Raw genomic sequence first — 21,228 nt, 5'->3', positions numbered from 1 at the left:
TAAAAGCGTCTGAATTACTGACATGATAATAATGTGTGTCAACTAATTCACACGCACGGGTAACAGATAAGTTTCAGTATGTTTATGTGATGTATATTCTGCATACGTAATATATATGCTGTGAGAAGGTAATACAGGTGCAATGTCCTGCTGAAGAATCACTTACATACATGCCTACTGGGCCCTGAGGTCCCTCCACGCCCGGCTTCCCTGTGAAACCCTGAGAAATAACACATGAAACACGCATGTACATGACACATAATGACAACATACAACAGATATCTGCGTGTGCGCTGATGTAATGGAGGTCATGACTGCTCTGTGCCTGTCGACTCACCTTTTCTCCAGGGGGTCCTGGTGATCCTGGAGGTCCTGGTTTCCCTGGTGGCCCCTGTCAGATAAAAGCAATCTGTTACCAAAGGTTCAAAGCAGCAGCCAATACCATCTCTATCTGTTCAGCCAATCAGAGTCACAGGACTGCATAGCTCGATCGTACATACCTTGTTTGTTATCTGACTGGAAGTTGGATTAGATAATTGATACCCCCACAATATTGCAGCTCAGCTTAGCTTCTCAGAAGTTTTCTCAACTCTGAATAAAACTCTTAAACATCTGTTTCACAAAACAGATAAACAGTCAATACATCTGCTGTCTCTTGAGTTATACTGTATGCTTCAGAGGATTTGTTCATTTCCACAGCAAAGTTCCTGCCCGACTGCCTCGTCTCTGAAAAACTCAGTGTCACACAGCACTTTCAGTCTTCAAGTCCTCTGTCTTCCAAATGACACAGCCACAGAATGATAACAAAGCATACCGGAGAACCTGGCGGGCCATCTGCTCCCCTCTCTCCAGCAATTCCTTGAAAACCCTGGAAAAGTAGCAACTGTTATTAAAAAAGCAGAAAATGCCACAAGCAGTGAAAATGTACAGAGCGGGAGAACTGTAAAGCTGACTTAAAAAGTGCAAATTGTCATTTATTTCTCGCAATTAACAAATATGCAGTGAGCTGTTAAATTATTGGTTTAAATGAACTGATTCAGTATTTTACTGATAGTTGCTTAATCTGCCATTTAATTGTTTCTCGGCCATCTCATTTGGTCGTGTCATTATGGGTAATATACTGGTGATTAAGATTTAATTTAAGGCTCTTAAACGGGCTACATTTGTCTTTGTTAACTTGACAAATCAATAATGTGGCGACTGTTAATTTGGTAATACCAAACTTATTACTCAGCAGCAGCACGTCTGCAGTTCTTAAGGAGTAAATCCAGTTTTCTCTGGATGTTGCAGGACATTTGGTCTGCAACCTCCTACTTGTGTTTTGCCATGTCAGTGAGTTAGTTTGCTGTCTCTGTCAAGTAGCTTTAAGTTAGTTACTCACTCTAAAGCACAAACGGCACTTCAAAATAAAAGCTCTGTGCTGGAAATTCACTGTACTAAAAAATAAAGTGTTATTTTTACAAACAACACATTTGCGAGTCACTTGCGGTCCATTCAGAATGCACCTGGGACCCACTTTTGCGCCACAACCCAGCAGCTGGGAACCACAGATCTATACAAATGATATTTTCAGACAAGTTGCAGACGGGTAACCGTGTACTTCCAACTCTGTGCAGTTTGTTGAAGACCCTTTTTTGTTTCATGACAATACCCCCATGCATAAAAACATAGTTTTCCTAGTTTGGTGAGCCTATCTGCAGTTCTGACTTCAACCCTGACACCTGTGGATGAACTGGGACACCTACTGTGAGCCAGGCCTTATCACCTACCATCAGTGTTGGACCTCTAATGCTCTTGTGGCTGAATGAGAACAAACTCCTGCAGCCATGTTCCAACATCTGATGGATGGCAGCAGATTAATGCCCATCGTTTTGGAATGACATGTTCAATAGGTGTAATGTTAAGGTGTCCACATTCTTTTGACCAAAGAGTGTGGTATACCACATGTATATTTATCTGTGTATGAAGCACCCACATGCTTATACACAGTAGGTGATCAGAAAAATTGTCAGGGGAGACAAGACAAAGCCTGTATAGTGGATTAAAAATCCTCCCCCTCTTCGCCTATGTGACGCATCGTATTCATGCCCCATGTATTTTAGCCATAATGCCTATCTTGTGTTATGATTCAGTGATTCATTACAATATAAAATATTTCATTTTCTGTGCCCTCAGAATTTGAGTGGGTATGCTTGCTCAGACGATTCTCTGTGCTCTTGTAGTGGCACTTCACATTGCATTAAAGCTCTGTTTTCACTGTCTACTTTTCTCTCGTCAGAACACACCACTTGAAATTACCTTTCGGACTCTTATTTCTCCAACCGTTGCCTCTGTCTCACTCACTCCATATGTAATGCACAGATCTGATTGGCTGAGTAGCATCACTCGAGATGACTTAATACATGCAGATGGTCTGTGAGTTTCCTGGTGGGAAAATCCTCATTTAAAATTCAATAATTCTCAATAATTTATTTACCCTAGGTCTGGGTGCTGACCCAGGGAACAAGAGCGGCCTGCAGACTGCACCGATCCCACCCAATCACCTCTCAAGGGTTTTACGCCCTCTTGAACTCTCTCTTGAAAGTTCTTTTCAACTTTCCCTTAAGATGCATTTGGTCATTTTGCTAACAAATCATCTACTGCTTACAGATATGAACTCTGATCAACCCCTGCCACTTTTAGTGAGCACACCTAATCTCTTTAACTGGCTAGTAGCAGGTTCCATCCTGTTAAAACTTTTTTTTCTGGCAGTATTTCTTGTGTTTGCCTGCTCATGAATCAGTAAAGTCCTCCATATTTAATCCTTGCCTGCCTTGTAAAACTGTAATAATGTGTTTATATTCAGCTGAACCCTGCAGTTTGTGGCAAAGAGCCAAAAAAAGCCAAGCTGGAGGGATGATGTCATGAAGTGGACGCTGAGGTCATTCTGAGGCTAACAGTCTTACCGTCAGTCCTTTACTGCCAGCACTGCCAGCTGCTCCTGCGGGACCCTGAAACGGAGGGACAGAGAAAATAGCGACAATGCAATTCTCCCCCAGAGCAGAGGTCATTCAGAGTGCAAATAGTAAATGTCATCACTTTAACGAATTAAATTAAAAAACTCTGAACATGAATCTCCACTTTATCAAGTCATTTAATCCTTAAGTTGAGAAGACTGATGCCACTCTTATATTGGCTTATTAAATATGAAGCTGCAGCCACAGGATGATTATTGTATTATTATGGTTAAAAGGTAATGTCGGTATTTTTCAACCTGGATCATATTTTTACATGTTTTTGTGTCTAAGTGACTAATGGAAACAACAATTTTTGAAATTGGTCCAATACTGAGCGACAGCGCTGCAACCGACAGCGGCGAACATCCTGCAATGTAACAACTTGGGGCATTCACCATCAATTTACGTCCACTAAAAGTGATTGTTTTGCCACCGACAGGCTCAGATTATTATTCTGTATGTGTGACAACATTATGGAAAGGATCCCTACAGAGACAGACTTTTTTTTAAAGAGTAAGATCCTTTTTGTTTCACCAGAAACAGCCCTGAAGTTGCAATTGCCAAACCCACCAGACTCCATTTAAAAAACTGTACTTTTATCAATGTAAAATGCACTTCATTGAAAGTCAACAGAAACAAAATAACTCACATAAGCTAGCTTAGTTTGTCATTCCACTGTTCAAACAATCACCAACTCTGGTTTGGTTGAAATAAACCCTTCATTCACTCAGTTAGATGTGAGAATATGCTGGCTCTATACACGCTAAATTTACTGTTTATTTAAACTAGTCCATACTCGTTGTTAGCTTTATCATGTTGTACCTATGCCAATCCTCAATGCCTATGTGCAGTTTCACATAGACTGACCACGTCAGTGAGTAGAAAAACGTGGGACAGACAGAATGACACACTGACAGTTTCCGTGATTATGTACAGCATACCATACCATGACTTAGTCATACCAAAAATTAGAAAAAAAACAAACATTCGGCCAATTAGAGTTAAATTTCTCCAGTCACCTTGAGGCGTCCTGTTCTACATATCTACCAAGTTTAGTAAAAATTGATATGGCGGTTAGGCCTAGATAAGAAATTAGCTCTCTAGCGCCCCCATTTTGTTTGATGGGGTCAATAATGGAGGGGTCCCCTCAGATTATGTGTGGTCATATGCCTACAAAGTTGCCTCACCCTCCGCAATATTCATTGCCTTATAGAAGCTCAGTTTGAGTAAGTTTTCCAACTTTTGCCAAGAGGGAACTTTAGATATTGGTCCCTAGATTATGTTCACCCAGTTTCATGCAGATCGCTCAAACTTCCTAGGAAGAGATCGATTTGAAGTGTTTTTCAAAAAATTCAAAATGGCGGAAAATCTATATAAGCGGAAGTTATGGGTTCTTGAGGCAAATTTGTTCCTCATGAGGAGAGGCATCTCTGTGCAAAGTTTCATGTCTCTACGACGTACGGGGCATGAGATATGCCCATTCAAAGTTTGCAATTTCAATCAGTTGCTTGGGGCAGTTTCTGGTTAAACAATAAGGAACTTACACTTAAATAAAAAGTCTGGCCTCTGTAGGGATCATTACCATAATATTGTCAGACACATGGAATAATAATCTGAGTTTATCAGTGGCAAAAACAAGCACTTTTAGTGGATGTGACAGTGCACAACTGACCTTTACTAATGCCAGATTAGATTGCATTGTAAAATCTCTCTCCATACTGGACCTGTTTAAAAAATTGTGGTCTACATTTGTCAAGTCAAGTTGAAAATACCAAAGTTACCCTATAAGTCAAGGCAACAAAACCCACTTGGTTAATGTTAGGGAAAGTATATGGTAATGGCAAATAGTACACATAATACTTCCCAACCAGAGATGCTATCACCACACTGGTAATCAGGCCAGCAGTACAATGCTGAAACTCTACTGCCCTCCTCTCACATTCACTTCGTAGCAATCATGCCACAAGGTACAACAGCCTGGCAGTAGCAAGGTGGCAGAGTGTGATGAGCGACTGTTCAAGCATAAATACTGGAAACAGGAGGGAAGCAGGCTCTGTCCAAAGGTTAAATAGACCTGTGTGCTGGACTGTTTCCAGTGTTTATGCTAAGCTGGCTGCTGGCTGTAGCTTCATATTTACCAGACAAATAACAGAGCGGTATTGGTCTTCCCAGCTAACCCTACAGCAACAACACAATTAAGTACATTTCCCCAAATATTAAATCAATTTAATTAATACTGTTTTCACTTTATTATTAAATATATTCCTCAAATCAAGACAATTTTCTGATTAAAATGAAACTACAGCGGCAACTTTTTTTTTTTTTAATTGAGTCACCCCAGTGGCTGCAAATAACGATTATTTTCATTATTCATTACTGTTAATAAAATAAATAAATAAAAGCCCATCAATAGTTCCCAGAGGCTAAGGTGTCTTGCTTAAAGTTCTTGTTTTGTTCACTTAGCAGTCCAAAATGATATAACACAGAGAAAAAAGGGCAAATATTCATATTTGAGAAGCTAAAAACAGAGAATGTATGAAACACAGTGATGAATAAATGATAGAGCTAAAGCATGAACTCTGCATCACTTACTACAGAGCTGAAATGTACTACAGCTCACCACAGTACTGCTGCACTGTACAAAGACTGCCTCCTGCTGGCTGAACCAACTATTACACCATGAGAGTCACCTCGACTCAACTTGGCAGACAGTTTTGACACTTTGGGGGCATTTCCATCTTCGCAGTCTTTCAGTATGTCACTCTTTTAAGCTTGCATCCAACAGTCAGAAAAGTACTGGAAGGACTTTTTTTTAAAGGAGTGAAGTGTGTGATGATGTTCAGTGAGGTGTCTCTCCCCTCTGTGCTCATCACCAGTTTTAGCCCTCAACCCTCTAAGGGACACAAATTGCGGACTTAAACCAAGAGAGGTAATGAGGTGTGTGTCAAAGAAGTCCATGTAATATTTAAATAAATAAATAATATGCAGAATATTAAATGTTTGCGAGGTATATGGCAGGAAGTAGAGGACACACAGACACACACAACTTTACAGATGTGATGGAATTGAAATATGATAGAGAATGGGAACCTGTGTACCAGGCTTTCCTTCTGCTCCCTCTGGTCCAGGTGGCCCAGGCAAACCCTGTGAAGGATCAACCACAAACACACGCAGACACACACAAATGCAAACTGTTCATTCTGCAAAATTTAAGCAACACATTTATGCCTTTATCTCTGCAGGCCAGTATGACAGCTGAGTATAACAGGAGGGTTAAGGTTTATCTAGAACAGAAACGTGTCGCTGCTAACAAACAGTTTGTGTAACTGTATCAAACCGTCAAGGTTCTGGGGGTCACGGTCTAGTGCATGCAGAGTACACGAGTTGTAGATTGATGTGCGTAACAAAGTGCACAAGCAGGAGTTCTCCCTGCAAAATTTTAGCTGTACAATGTTTGCAACATGTGCTGAAGTTAGCACAATAAGTGTACCGCAAATGAAACAATGGAGCTGAAAGACCGGCTTGTGTGTTTCTGGTTAGCTACAACAGCACTGGAGAGATAGCTTTGGCTAGGAAAGTGTTTCGGCATTGTTCCGCTGTTGTGGGGTCTGTGAATGGAAACATATCCAGCATGCCAATGCCCATTTAACGGCATCACCCAGATGTGCTGATCACCAGGATGATAAATGTTTGGGTGCTCTGAATGTTTAAATAAAGCCAAGGTGAAAGTAATTGCAACACATATACAAGATTTATTTCTTATCATCATGAATTTTGATATTTTGATATGTTTTTTTAGCCTGTTGTGACCTGTTGCCTTTTTAGGAAAATGTCCAGTGTCTGTACAGTGTAATACAGAAGTGTTTGAAATGTTGCTTATTTTCATAATAAAAACAGTTCACCAAAGTTGCCAGCAGGCAAAATGCCACCTCAGTCCCAAGCAAGAGGACTATGTCTGTCTTCTATACTTACTACTACTTTAAATAAATGAACGCAATGCATTGGGGGTTTTCCCTGTTGTATCAAGCTCGCACCAAACTGTGACCTCTCAATCAGGGACATGAACTGAACCGTGACTCCTGTGTACAGTTACACACCTAGCTGCTAAGTATAAAAATATTTGTACCACCAATATTCAGCATTGTTAAAGACCTACATTTTGAATACATATAGAATTCTGGGTTGGCTACATTTCAAATAATTTCTGACAGGCTTAAAGTTTACCGATGGACCTGGTTGGCCAGTGGGGCCCCTCTGCCCAGTCCGACCCTAAAAGGAGGTAAAGACAGAAGGTGACATCAACACCAAATAACTCTAGTGGAATACAAAAATTATACAATAGGTATCTGAGGCCAAGCTATTTGTAGGCTAGCTTTAATTTGGCAATACTGTTAAGTTTCTATCAGTTTATTCAAACTTTACTGTAATACCTTGTTCCCTCTGGGTCCTGGTTTGCCGTTACGTCCATCTGGTCCCCTGTTTCCCTTCAAGGAAGTTCAGATATTAGTGACTATGGTTGACCATCAATATCCACAACAAAAACTGCCTTCATTGTGTTTGTTTTAATGTTGATGTTGTTCTGATTTCTATTCTGTTCTCTCTCATTCTGATCGAGCATCTGTGAGACGTATCAGAACAAGTCTGATTCATGGAGGCCCCAACTTGTAACTAACAAGACTCGAAGGATCCGTATGATGCGCCGCCAACGCCCTGGTGCCAGACACCACAGGACAGCCCCAGTGGCCCTGGGGCTGGATCAGACCATTAGCTCTGACCCTTTGAGGCATGGACACAGGGCATTTGGGCTACCAGCATGTCCCACAGAGGCTTGAGCAGATTGGGATGCAGGGAATTTGGAGGCCAGGTCGACATCTTGAGCTCTCCGTCACGTTCCTTGGGCCATTCCTGAGCAATTTTTGGGGTGTGGTATAATCACCTAACCTGTCAGTGGTTTTAATGCAGTGGCTTATCCACACACACACAATTCAAACTTGATATGGACCATCATTGATGCTACGCTCACTCACCAGTAGCTGTCACTATGAGACTGTGAATAGTAAGGATGTAAGTAGAGGAGTAGGAATAGGGCAGAGACCCTGAGAGTCCGGTATGCTAAGCCTCATTGATGCTACCATTGTTAGCTGTTGCTGATCATTGAGTAAAGCTGGTCAACGAGTTGTTTGTCTCCTGTGCTTCACTCATCAACATAAAATTCATTACGGAAGAAAGCTCTCCCGTGATGTTGATGAACACTGGATGTTTTAAGAGGGAATTACTCTACATCCTTATTTGCTTAATTTTAGATCAACATATAGCAGGGATCTAATTCCCTCAAAACAGATGACGCATCACAATATATTCCCTGACCAGGTGCAGAAGCAGGAAGGTGTTAAATTCATGTTATTGCATTAAATGTTGGTCATTCACTGCACAATATTAGATTGTTAAATGTACATGCAGGAGGCCACTGGAGGCTCTAATGTTTCACGGTTGAATGCGACGTGTGGAACAACATATGAAGTCATCTGACATTTCATGGTGTTCAGACGCACAAATCATCACTGACCTTTAACCCACGGCTGCCCTGTTTCCCCTGAGGACCAGTTTCTCCGTTTGTGCCCTGAATGGAGAAATATAAAACCATTCAAGCTTATCGCCTTTCTCACCTCCACCAGGCAGCTTCTTTCTCCCGGCTAAAAGCATGTAATACAATACTGTGCTGCAAATACTGTGCTACAATGTGGGATAATAATCTGGCAATAAAGTTCATTCTGTTTTTGTAAATCAACTTATTATAAGAAGTAAAATTGTGAATTCAAAGAGTATTTCTCAGCTCAACCTTCTTACAATTTACCATAAACTAGAATATTTATTAAGTATCACAGTTCATTCTCAACCTTAGAAATATTTTCTTTTCTTTGTCAGAAAATCTATTCTGCACAATTACTAATGTAGATCAGTGTGTCAGTTCTCTCCACAGTACCTCAGTGCCTCTGGGGCCAGGCTGGCCCTTGATGCCTGCGAAACCCTGTAAGCCGCTGGGGCCCCTCTCTCCCTGAGGTCCCCTAATACCTGCTGCTCCCTGAACACCCTGAGGTAAAAACAGAAGGACAATTTTCTCACTCGGCACAGAGACCTTTCTGAATCATATAAAACATGAAACGTTATATGCATAGTTTCAACTGTGATGTTGCCAGGCAACCAGCAGGGAGTCCAGGAAGTGACTGTGCACTGTCAAGAAGTAGTCCTGCACATAACCCCAGTAAAACCACATTGCCTCATGCAAGAGCGTAGTCGTTCAGACCTGCAGCAGCCGTCATGTACAGATGGTCTGCCTTTCTGCGCCGGACTAAAACACTAATTTGCCTTAATCTAAATGAATTTAAATGGATTAAACTGAGACATAGATATAACTCAGCTAAAGAAAAAGAAGTTAGTTCATTCATTTGCAATTACTGTCTTTATTACTTTATAATATATTTTATTCATGTAATATTTTTAGATATATTTTGACTTGCATAATTGTATGTCTTAGGATCTATTTTGTTTTTTATTTGTATCATTATTTTTTAAAATAAATATTTAATTTTCTTTTCTTTTTTTAATTTTTTTTTTTTAAGATTATTTTTTCGGGCTTTTTGCCTTTAATGTACAGGACAGAGTGAAGCAGGGTGAGAGAGAGAGAGAGAGAGAGCGGGGGGTGACATGCAGCAAAATTGCCGCAAGCCGGAATCGAGCCTGCGACTGCTGCAGCGAGGCATCGCCTCTGTACATGGGGCGCCGGTACTATCCACTACGCTACCGGTGCCCCATTTAATTTTCATTATTGGAGGCAGCCTAATACTTAAAATAGTCATTGACAACTGCTTCTGTAATTGTTATGAAAATGATAAACAGAACTGACAGCGTAACATCACCTACTGTGGGGTATACAGAAAAAAAAGTAAGAGAGGTTTACAGTAAAAGCATGTTCTTGCATGAGGCCGCATGTGATGGTACCACTGGTTTTTGTACACATAAAACAAAAGAAACATGTAGTGAGGAACTAGTGAGCATCAGAGGTGTGGGTAGGCAGACTTTGCTGGTGTTGGAAAGAGCCAGGCTAGTTATTTTCTTCCTATATCTACTTCTTTGTGCTCAGCTAAGATAATCGGCCGCTGGCTGTAGCATCATACAGTACTCCCTGTAAAAACATGAGAGAGATAAATGCTCTCGTCCAACACCTATTCCTGACATACAGCAAGCAAGTAAACTATGGAGGATGGAGCATGAAAAAGTGTCCAGATATACTAAGCGTGACAACAATATTTAGGGAGCCTATTGAGCGCTGAGTCAGCCAAAGCGATGCCTTGTTGTCCTGAAATTAGGTTGCAGGTGTGCAAAACTTCACTAAAATAGAGCCAGGACAGTTTTGTTTTTTTTTTCCAAACAAGCCACACGCTTCATTTAAAAACACTGAAAAAAATCTGATGTTCAGTCACTGGCTTGTTCACAACATGTTCAGTTAGAAGGAGATGCAACTCTCAAATAAGCATATATTCCAAAATGTGTTAAGAAACTTAATGACATTGTATTATTCTCTTCTTTGAGTGTAATTGAGTCAACAGAAAGTAGCTGGCTCCTACTTTGTCGCCTTTTGGTCCTGGTTCCCCTTTGTCCCCGTCTGGTCCCCTGTTACCCTGTAAAGAAGAAAAGGGTCAAAGCCAATAATATTTTACAGTAAGTATTTGTAAATCTATAATGAGCACCTACCGTAACCCCGGGGAAACCCACAGGACCCTGTGTCCCTACAGCACCCTGTAAAATATCCCAAAAAGATGATGATGGATTAGGTGCTTCAGGACCATGATGCAAATTAGAGGCAAATTATTCAAAGTGTAGACAAGTGAAATGATCACATCAATTTATTTAAATTTAAAGGATAAAAAGACATTGGTCTAGCATCATAAGAATGAAGAACACATAAGACACTGTATTGTGATCCACTGAGAGGCTACAACCACTAGATGGCACTGTGAGGCTGCAGTCTGCTGTGAGAGCAGTACTGTGTGCAGCACTCTTATCTACATCTAGTCTGTTCACACAGTGTGTGCACCTACAGTACTGTATTGTAATGATGTAATACCCTGGAGAATATGTTCAACTTCAACTCACCATGGGCCCCTCGAAGCCGGGATCCCCTCGAGACCCCATGGGCCCAACAGGCCCCTGATATGAACAGAAAGAAAAGAAACAACACAGAAGTAAAAACAGGGATAACGTACTGTATTTCCTGTTCTTATCAGCTGCCTTTATATGTTGATATTTTACTTTGGACTTGCACATTAAAGCTGGGAAGGCAGTATAACTTTGGAACAATTTGGCAAAAATCCCATTATAGCCTTTAATCATATTGTAATTGAAGTGGTCTGAGAGAACAGTAGACTTGTATACCTCCGCTTGGCTCTATTTTCAGGCTTTAGAAAATTCAGTCCATGAAGTGAGACTCTGGCCAAACATAGGCCTATTTCAGACAGAGCAGCTGTCAATCACTTGTTGTAAACTGCGGTCCAACTGTCAAACGAGGCAGCACTGATCAAATATTAATCAATAGTAAGATGAGAACGTTTGCTCCAGCTGTTGGGCCTTTCTTTGTCTCAAATCTACTCTTTCCAACATGGCAGTCAGGTCACAAACGTTCTCATTTTTCAACTAAACAGTACACAAAATATGTTTCTGAAAACATCTGAGGTGAGAAACAGGCAATGCATCAACAGAATCTTGATTCATATTTGATCAGCACTGCCAAGTTTGACAGTCTGACTGCAGTTCAAGAGCAGTAATTGACATGATTCACAGCTGAGTTTGAGACTCTTCTTCGACTTGGTCGTTTTCATGATTCTTGAAAATTTCATTAGGAGCACTATGAAGAGGCAGAGCAGCATGATCTGCCTCATGTACTACTGTAAGGATACAGTGACAGCTAAAAAAGTTTTTGTCATATTAAAAGCTACTGCAGCTTTAACCTTATCTGTAGGATATATAATACAACTTGTCTAAATTAAAGTCTTTTCCATTGTCCTGTATTTTCCGAATGAAAACTGAATATTCAACACATCTCCCCACCTCCTTAATTTTTATAAACCATTATAAAAATTGCAGCAAAATGAGCCACAGTGAACATTACGTAACTGAACAATTCAGGTTAACTTTACTTGAGCAAAACAAAAGAGACAAGGTTCTCCCGCTGCAGTGACACTGAACTTCAGAGTGAGATAGACTTCATGATTTCTTGATGAGCATCGTCTGGTTTGCTTTTTTTTTGCAATCAAACATCTGTCTCTTGTACTTGACATTTCATTTTGTTGAGAGAATGAATCTGTGCTTACCATGCATGTGTGTTTGTTCACTGTCTCCACATGAGAATTCACTGAACCTAAGTTCGACTTTACATTTTTCCCTCAGTCATCCATGAGGCTGTACCTCAAATATAAATGATATACTGATTTTTATTTCACACTAGAGGTTCTTGCATGACTTATACTGTGTGCAGCTCCACTGTTTTTGAGATTTGGTTTAAAGAAATAAAGAAGGGAAAAAAAGGGACAAAATGAATCTTGAGAACAAACTTACAGGATCTCCTTTAGGTCCAGGAGCACCGATCAGTCCTGGATGCCCCTGTCAAGATGAACATATTAACTTTAACCTCCTGCACTTTGGTGGCTGCAGTGTGAATGAAGTAGCCAAAAGTCCTCATTAAGAGTCATGCTTTAAATTGTACTCACTTGAGTTCCTCTGAGTCCTGGAGGTCCAATCTGTCCCTCCAAACCCGGAGGCCCCTAATCAAAAGAAAAGGAAGGTGCCAAAGAGTCTCTAAACATGTGCAGCACGCTCAATAACTGCAGCAAATTTATAATCAAACACAGTGTATACCTGTGGGCCTTTGGGACCAACACTGCCAGCAGGTCCCATGTCCCCCTGAAAGAAATGACGAATTATTTATACACAGGAAGTAACCTGCAAACTAAGTTTGGACACTTTGTTTGATGTCTGTGAAACTTTCCAGACATGAAGTGTAAATAAATGAAATTACATCTGCTTCATTTTTCATTTAACACATCATTATTTCTACTCTGCCAATTACAATTTTGAAAATCCATTTATCATTTAATCAATCTAGCAGGAATAGCAAACATTCTTCTTAAATGTGAGAATTTTGAGAAGTTCTCATTAAAAATTAAACATCTTTGCGATTTTTTTATTTTGCAGTGTTGGTTGGACGAAACAAGGAATATGAGGATGGCACCTCAGGCTGGAAATTTGTGGTGGGACAATTTTAACTATTTATTTAAACATTTAACAGTCTAACAAATAATAGATTAACTGATAAATGTCATTATAAATTGCATCCCCTGGGAAAATCCCTTTTAATTTACATATCACTCAGTACTTTTACATGACATGAGAGAAAATCAATTTACTGTGTTTGTCAGACTTAAACCAGACTTTTAAAATATATGCAAACATGTTAGTCCCACCAAAATTGCACTAAATTGTATTTTTAAAGTCGGACTAACACACCCAGATAATATGTGATTGGGAGTTGAATTACTCCTGCATGTATACAATCAATCAAACCCAAACTGGACTTGGGGCGCTGGTGGCTTAGTGGTAGAGCAGGCGCCCCATGTATAAGGCTGTTGCCGCAGCAGCCCAGGTTCGACTCCAGCCTGTGGCCCTTTGCTGCGTGTTGCTCCCTCTCTCTCTCCCCCCTTCATGCTTGTTTGTCCTATACATTAAAGGCTAAAAAAAGCCCCCAAAAATATTAAAAAAAAAAAAAAAAAAAAAAAAAAACTGGCCTAGGAGCTCTGCGCCTGCTCCACAGTTTCTGCCCCAGGCTTTGACCCGGAAGTCGAATGGCATTAAATGCGTAACAAAATGGCAAAATCTACATCCAGAGCTGTGCCCTGTTGGAGATGAGGAAACACAGTCCATGTTGCGTCAGCTGAAACGGTTAAATATTTTACAATACAAGGATGGAAGGAAAACACTGGATGGTGTCATGTTTTAAAAAGTGGTGGAACAGCTGGACGATTGTTTGGTCTGTGACAGAAGTGGTCAGCCGGAAAAAGATCCAATACTAACAAGCTGAAGAGGGCATACTGACCCCCACTGTAGCAGGTTCAGACATACTTTGGTCAATAAATTGATTCCCAGTAGACAGTAGTCCAATTAAATGGCCTGGTCGAGCTATAACTGTCACTAGACTTAACTGTGCATGTAAATGCACTGACTAAGCTGTTATGGTGCAATCTTACCCTTGAGCCATTAACTCCTTGAGCACCAACTCGTCCTGTTATTCCTGCTGCACCCTGCAACACACACACACACAAGTATCATACATATATTCATAATTGGCACTAACAGAGAAATATTTTGTCATCTAATCCGTCTGTCTGCTCACCGTCGGCCCTGGCAGACCTGGAGGGCCATCCAGTCCACTCTCGCCCTGGTGACAACAAGTTCATAACAACATGAGTGAGGTCCTGCTTATTGTCCACCAGTTCAGAATCTCTCACAGTGAATACAACTATAAAAGTGACACTTCACCCAAAATAATAATCAGGCATTAACCACTCACCCCTAGTTTAGTATTAACTATGCTGAAGTTTGTATGAAGCCAAACAGCCTGTATAAAGCAGGTAACCATCATTTTCATCATGCATGCCTCCTGTTGCTCAAAGCATGCTGTAAAGTGGTTTAGAAAGTGGATGGATAGGTTGGTGTCTAGGAAATGTTACTAATTTGCTAATGTTGCAAAAGGTCCAGGGCTTCCATGGCCAAATAATGTTGAAAAACCAGTTCAAGTATACAACTGCTAAACATCATCATTTCTTTGGAGCTACATCTCAAAGAGAGGCCAAGTTCCATACCTTGAAATTGACATACTGTGTGTGTATGTGTGGGCGTGTGTGTGATTTGGTACAAATGTCACTTGTTGTTTCAGTTGCTGTGGGATGATTATATCTTTTTTTTTTTTTTAATTTATGTTTTTGTTCCTTTGTTCCTTTAAATGTCAAGATCACCACATGAGAATATAGTGAAGCAGTAAAGGAGTAATGAAGTGTGTGAAAGGCATACTTAAAGGGACAGTTCACCCCAAAGTCAAAAATACATATTTCTCTTACCTTTAGTGTCATTTATTACTCAAGACTGTTTTCATGTGAGCTGCTGAGCAGAAGCGCAGGAGAAGTGTGCATCTACTCATTGACGAGAGGCTCATGCTCATGAAAGTGTGAGATGAAAACATTACTGGCCTCCACCTTTGCTGTGCTGTTAACAGAGCAGTAGATGCACTCTTCCTTCAGCACAGTGATACGGTTGGTGGGTGTAATTCGGTAGAAAGAATATAGTTCCTACATGAAACTGCTTACCACAAGGTCTGTGGATTATTTTAAGTAACTGTCATGATTTCTGGAAAGAGACAAATGTGTATTTTCGTGCTTTGAGCAACACAAGCTGAGTGCCATTATATTCGAAAGAAGGCAGACATCTCTACGACCAGTGTGTTCAATGCTTGGCAACTCACACTTAAATAATCTAGACTGATAGGTAAGAGTAAAAATAAAAATTTTTGACTTTGGGGTGAACTAACCCTTTAAGAACAACTTCTTGAGCAGCTATAATCGGACAGTACATCACTCACATCAGGCCCGCAGGGCCCCTCTGGCCCATATCCACCTCGGATCCCCTGAGGCCCCTGCAGAGAAGATTCAAGTATTCAATGTCAACTTTACAACAATATATCATTAAAATACATACCAAACGCTGTATTCAAAGCGAGGATTAATCAAACAGATTACTCCCAACTGGTCAGAGTGCCTGTGTTAATACTACGAGGCAGAGTTTCTGATTTCATGCCAAGTAGATTCAAAGTAAACCCGAGAATGGACCGAAGAGAGTCAGTGCCTCGTTGCCTGGAACTCCGAGTTCAAAGAGGGACTGGATTAGGGATTAAAAAGGATTCGGAGGCGCACGTCTTTCTAACACAAAAGCTGATTGTTTGTTTTGTTCCTCTTATTTTACACCAGTTGGATGTACAGGGAATGTAATACACAAAGACAGTTGTTACTTTGATTCCTATTGTTTTAAATTGATCCTGTAATGTTGTGGCATCCTGTTAAACAGACTGTACATGAATTATTCCAGAGGTATAAGCAGCTTAATGTAACAGATAAAGGAGAAATGCTCCTGGCTTATGAGCTAAATATTTTCTTTCCAAGGGTTATGAATATAATGTCAAATCCCTGCAGAAATTCTTGGTTTGATGCATTTATTAAAAGGAACTAAACAAGAAGGGTACAAGACACTTACTGGTAATCCAACAGGACCAGGTGGGCCTGGTAAACCAGTAGAGCCCTACACAGAGAAAAACACAGACCAAAGATCATCACACTATATTGTATTATTCAAAATGAGATGTCATTTCACCAGTATGGTCTGTCTGTTTTAAAGCAATCAAGTCAGGACAGAAAAAAACATTTTGTTGGGACAAATTCAATTTAAATATTCAGAATGGATGATAATTAAATTGCACCAATGAGTACCTTCTCACCAGGTTCGCCAATGTCTCCTCTTGGACCCTTGAAGCCAACGAGACCCTGGACAGGTGGAGGGAACAAAAACATTATCTACAGCGTAAAGGTCATTTTGTTTCATCCTGCACACATGAGTGTTAATCACATACGCAACAAGTTACAGAATCTGGAGAAAAGGTCTTATGCAACAAGGACATCATTAGATGTAGAGCTCTACAATTGTCTTTCCACTTTCTGTCCAGAATCAAAGAACAGACAGGAAAAGTTAGCAACTAGTGGAGGATTTAAAGTCATTTTCAGAGCTAAAAGAGTGAACTGTTTGCTAACCAACTTAAAAGGTGATGATATGTCATAGCTGTGCTAAAAGCTTCTCACCACTGCCCCCATGTGGCCAAAAAAAAAACAAAAAAAACAACAAAAAAAAAAACAGTAATTGCATTGGTTTAAAATCATAAAGTCCAACCTCTCTTTTAAAAATTGAACTGTTACTAGCTTAGGTGAGACAGATGAGACCTTCTTGGGCTGGAAATCATCCATCCATCCATTTTTCAGGCCTAGCAAAGCACCCCAGACATCCCTCTCCCCAGCAACACTTTCCATCTCCTCCTAGGAGACCCCAAGGTGTTCCCAGGCCAGATGAGATATGTAATCCCTCCAGCATGTTATGGGTCTGCCCCAGGGCCTCCTACCAGTGGGATGTGCCCGGAACACCTCTAATGGGAGGCATCCTAATCAGATGCCTGAATCACCTCAACTGACCCCTTTTGACGTGAAGGAGCAGCGGCTCTACTTCCAGCTCCCTCCAGATGTCCATGCTCCTCAACTTGTCTCTAAAGCTGAGCCCTGCCATCCCATGGAAGAAACTCATTTTAGCCGCTTGTATCCGTGATCTCTTTGTTTTGGTCACTACCCAGAGCTCATGACCATAGGTGAGAGCTGGGAAGTAGATGGACCAGCAAATCGAAAGCGTCACCTTCCAGCTGGAAATAAACCCTCAATAATTCTCTGCTACTCTGCAGTCTGGCAGTGAACTTCTGGTCAGAATTTTTTTTTTCTTTTTCTTTTACCAGATTCTGATTTACATCAAATATTTACTCAATTGGACTTTTTCGTTTCTGCAAAAGTATTGCACTGCTGCCTTGTTGAGGCAATATGTAACATTTGAGAACTTAAGCTTCTTTTGTTAAGTGAAAAAAAGGTTTTGAAGAAAAGTATGTTAATCCAAGAAAGGTTTGGGGAAAAGTGTAATTTGGTGCTGCAACGGCTTTGGATAAAGTGACAGCTGCTCAAATGTAAAACTCATCTGCAAAAATGCTAAGTTCATTAAAGTCTAATGGCCAACAATCACTGAAAGCTGAAAGCGTTTTTTGACATCCTGCACTCGGAGGTCTCACAGTCTTTTTTTCCCGCTTTACTCATAGCTGGAGAGGTGCTAGTTCACCTCCTGGGCACTGTCGAGGCACCCTTGAGCAAGAGCAAGGCACAGGAGCACCCTGCTCGGGGCGCTTGTCCATGGGCAGCCCCCTCACTCTGACATCTTTCCATTTAATGTATGTATAGGTCCTGTTTGTGCGTGTATGTGTATTTTGGGCCTGTGTGTATACCACTCACTAGGGCAGGGAAAGAAAATCAACAAATTATTACATAAGAAAACCACTGATTTCTTCCCACAGAGCTGCCATGAAAACTATTTTGTTTCAGTAAATTTCTGCTGTCAGTCAGCCTGGTGAAGGCAGGTTAGCGCCGTCCGCTCACTGACAGTTGGCTGAGACCTTTATGGAAAACAGTGTTAGCGTGGACTGGATGACAGGATGTTTGTGCTCCCATGTCTCGCTTCCGATGAGGATTCCCGGTAAGTGTTGAATTGTTAAATTACAACAGACAGATAGCGCTCATAAGCTGCAGCTCAGACTAGTCTTGGCTCCAGTTTCACAAACATTAAATCAAAATGTGAATGGGACTGACTGGTTGTTGTTACAGAAGCAGCTGTGCTGTTTTATTGCTCACCTCGTCACCTTTCTCCCCTTTAGACCCTCGTTCTCCCCTGTATCCCCACGGGCCCTGATAAGATGGAAAACAAATACCAGGAATGAAAAACATAATTTACAGACTATAAATATAAGCATGATGTATTTGTACCAGCTGAACTGTTTACTAGGGCTGGGCAATATATCAATATTATATCAATATCGTGATGAAAAAATATTGTGACGTGATTTTCTCCATACTGTCCAGCCCTACTGTTTACTATACAGAATGTGCCTACCGGGGATCCAGCAGCACCAGGTGGCCCGGGCTGACCATCTTCTCCATCTTCCCCATCTCTCCCTGGAGCCCCTGCTTGTCCTACAGGGCCCCTGAGACCCCGCTCGCCCTGTCACAGTAGACAGCATAAATTACCACAGCTGTTGATACTCACTGCATCTTTATCAGCCTGGTAGTAAACAGTGATGACATCTTTATAAGGTATTTAAAGACAACATGAACTGAAAATTGGCAAAGTAAAACAAAAAAATCAAATAAACCATACAGTAAATACTTGGAGTGATATCAAAATACAGCCACACTGGGAAAGCTACAGTATAAGTTATAGCTTTGCACTGTGAAGACACTGACCCTCTCCACCAGTCAGTGGAGCTATTCATCACACAGACAAGGCATCACTTGAATAACAACACACTGTCAAGAAGATTGTGCCCTGCAATAACTCTGCCTAAAGACAGGTGGAAAACATGTACATATCAGTACAGTAAATGGATACACCACCTGTGCTGGCAGTGGACAGAGTTGTATTTTAAGCTGCAGAGGATGATGGATACAGTGCTACACATGAGCGAGGGTTTTATCACTTAAAGCAATGCACTCTTTTTTCTTTGCTGGGATCGCCCTGCTACATGTTCACATTTACACACAAACAACGACTATTCCCATTCCCAATTATTGGATTCATCATCTAGTCGAGAAAAAAATCGTAAAAGGGCTGAAGGTGACATTTTCAGAATGTGTTTTCACTCACTGACAGACAAAAGCCCAAAGATATTTAATTTGCATTGAGATAAAACAGAGAAAATCACAATAGTCTTTAATCAACTAATGAGAGAGATGAGATGAGATAGAACTTTATTAATCCCGAAGGAAATTCAGGGAGTCCGCTTCGTATACATTCACTCACAAAGACATTCATACAGACACAATAAAAAACAAGCATGATCAATAAATAAACAAGTAATAAAAGCATATCTGTATAAAGATTTGTAAAGTGCAGGTAGAGGATTTAATAGTCCTGTGTTGTGACTTAGAATTCACAATTGTCCATGCCCTGTCTGTTCCCCTCCTGCCCCCCCCACAGGTAGAGATTACATCACTAAACCCACCGAAAAGCTGCCTGTACAAATACAGTCTAAACATTTGGTCTCTGAGCAGCTTCACTGAAGCAGTCTGGATTAAGGGCGTTGTTCAAGCAGTCCAGTCACAAGAGGGAAACTTTGGCATTGTTCATTTCTTCAAACCACAAATATGCTGCACATTTCATAAGTATCATATCAGCGTCTCTAAAGTGATGTCATATATGGGCTGACATTGTCATCAGGAGGCAGAGGGGATGGTGGGCGACATGTGACCAATTGTGATTTAGAGGCATTTCTTTTTTGGAAAAGTAACCCTTCAGACAGCGTACCTACACCCTAGGTCCACTTAGCGTTTCCACCACGAACAGTACTCTTTCAGGTGGGTGGGGTTGTTGTCACTCACTGCTCTGTCCAGCATACGCTCCATTTCATCATATATCAGTCTGCACCTTGTTTATCGTCCATAGAACGAGGCTGCACGCTGACCAAAGACCGCGGAACCGGGGGGGCCAGGGGGGCCATGGCCCGGGTAACTTTTGTACTCTGACATAAAGGGCTGCATTGGGACCCGGCGGGACCCAACGCAAATAGTAATAGTCATTTTGATCCACACTCCACCAGTTGGTGGAGGTAATGGGCCAATTCGCTGTTTGCCAACAGTAGAAGAAGAAGAAAAATAAGAAGAAGAAGATGTAGCCTAGCGACGGGATGTCAACACAGGAACTTGGTGAACATGCATGAGCGTTTCCACACCATATTTATTCATAAATGGACGAATATGCCCTGAACCAGCTTTCATACCAATTTGCCGCTTGCTCCACCTGTCTGTCAGCTCCATCTGTCATGAGACAAACATGAAAGAAGACGTGCAGTTTATTGTGTTTCACCGGCGACGAGCTCATTATTTAGCGACTATTACGCACGCCTGCGCGCTTTATAACTCACTGTGTGAACCTATGTTGCTTAATAAAGATTTGCCCCTCGTAATTTTTAACCGCTCCTCAGTAACTTCATCCTGGCGCCAGGCTTGTTTTAACCTCAATCACTGCGTGATTATATAAAGGTAGAAAAATAGCCTAAATAAATACAGAGGAGGAGAATAGAATATGAAACAGCCTTTATTTCATTAAAAACTAAATGAAAACAATGAAATAGGAGCGCTATTCTTGACCAGTGTGTCAAAAGACATACAAGCCAGGGGAACGAAACAAACAACCCCATGAATCTCTTTATTAATAGCCTATAAAATGACGTGTTTTCTCCTGGCAGAAGACACAAATCCATGCATCTCTATTATTGTGCGGGCAT

The 21,228-nt window shown here is 41.0% G+C and overlaps 1 protein-coding gene across 1 annotated transcript in view; it reads right to left on the bottom strand.

Annotated features, from left to right (window-relative positions):
- The window catches only part of si:ch211-196i2.1 (collagen alpha-2(I) chain), a 148,300-nt gene that overhangs the window by 36,044 nt on the left and 91,028 nt on the right, over positions 1-21,228 (bottom strand). Inside the window, exons 13-34 of the mRNA XM_049604679.1 lie at positions 18,840-18,947; positions 18,581-18,634; positions 16,583-16,636; positions 16,350-16,394; positions 15,682-15,735; positions 14,440-14,484; positions 14,294-14,347; positions 12,909-12,953; positions 12,761-12,814; positions 12,609-12,653; positions 11,151-11,204; positions 10,749-10,793; positions 10,622-10,675; positions 8,980-9,087; positions 8,563-8,616; positions 7,427-7,480; positions 7,221-7,265; positions 6,087-6,140; positions 2,946-2,990; positions 815-868; positions 338-391; positions 167-220 (exon numbers count right to left, since the gene is read on the bottom strand). Coding sequence (XP_049460636.1) covers positions 167-220; positions 338-391; positions 815-868; positions 2,946-2,990; positions 6,087-6,140; positions 7,221-7,265; positions 7,427-7,480; positions 8,563-8,616; positions 8,980-9,087; positions 10,622-10,675; positions 10,749-10,793; positions 11,151-11,204; positions 12,609-12,653; positions 12,761-12,814; positions 12,909-12,953; positions 14,294-14,347; positions 14,440-14,484; positions 15,682-15,735; positions 16,350-16,394; positions 16,583-16,636; positions 18,581-18,634; positions 18,840-18,947 — 1,233 coding nt within the window. The remainder of the gene's footprint in view (positions 1-166; positions 221-337; positions 392-814; positions 869-2,945; positions 2,991-6,086; positions 6,141-7,220; positions 7,266-7,426; positions 7,481-8,562; positions 8,617-8,979; positions 9,088-10,621; positions 10,676-10,748; positions 10,794-11,150; positions 11,205-12,608; positions 12,654-12,760; positions 12,815-12,908; positions 12,954-14,293; positions 14,348-14,439; positions 14,485-15,681; positions 15,736-16,349; positions 16,395-16,582; positions 16,637-18,580; positions 18,635-18,839; positions 18,948-21,228) is intronic.

Source organism: Epinephelus fuscoguttatus, linkage group LG18 (genome assembly GCF_011397635.1).
Source record: "Epinephelus fuscoguttatus linkage group LG18, E.fuscoguttatus.final_Chr_v1".
In the NCBI taxonomy this organism is placed as follows: Eukaryota; Metazoa; Chordata; class Actinopteri; order Perciformes; family Serranidae; genus Epinephelus; species Epinephelus fuscoguttatus.
This window is presented reverse-complemented; position numbering and strand designations above follow the sequence as displayed.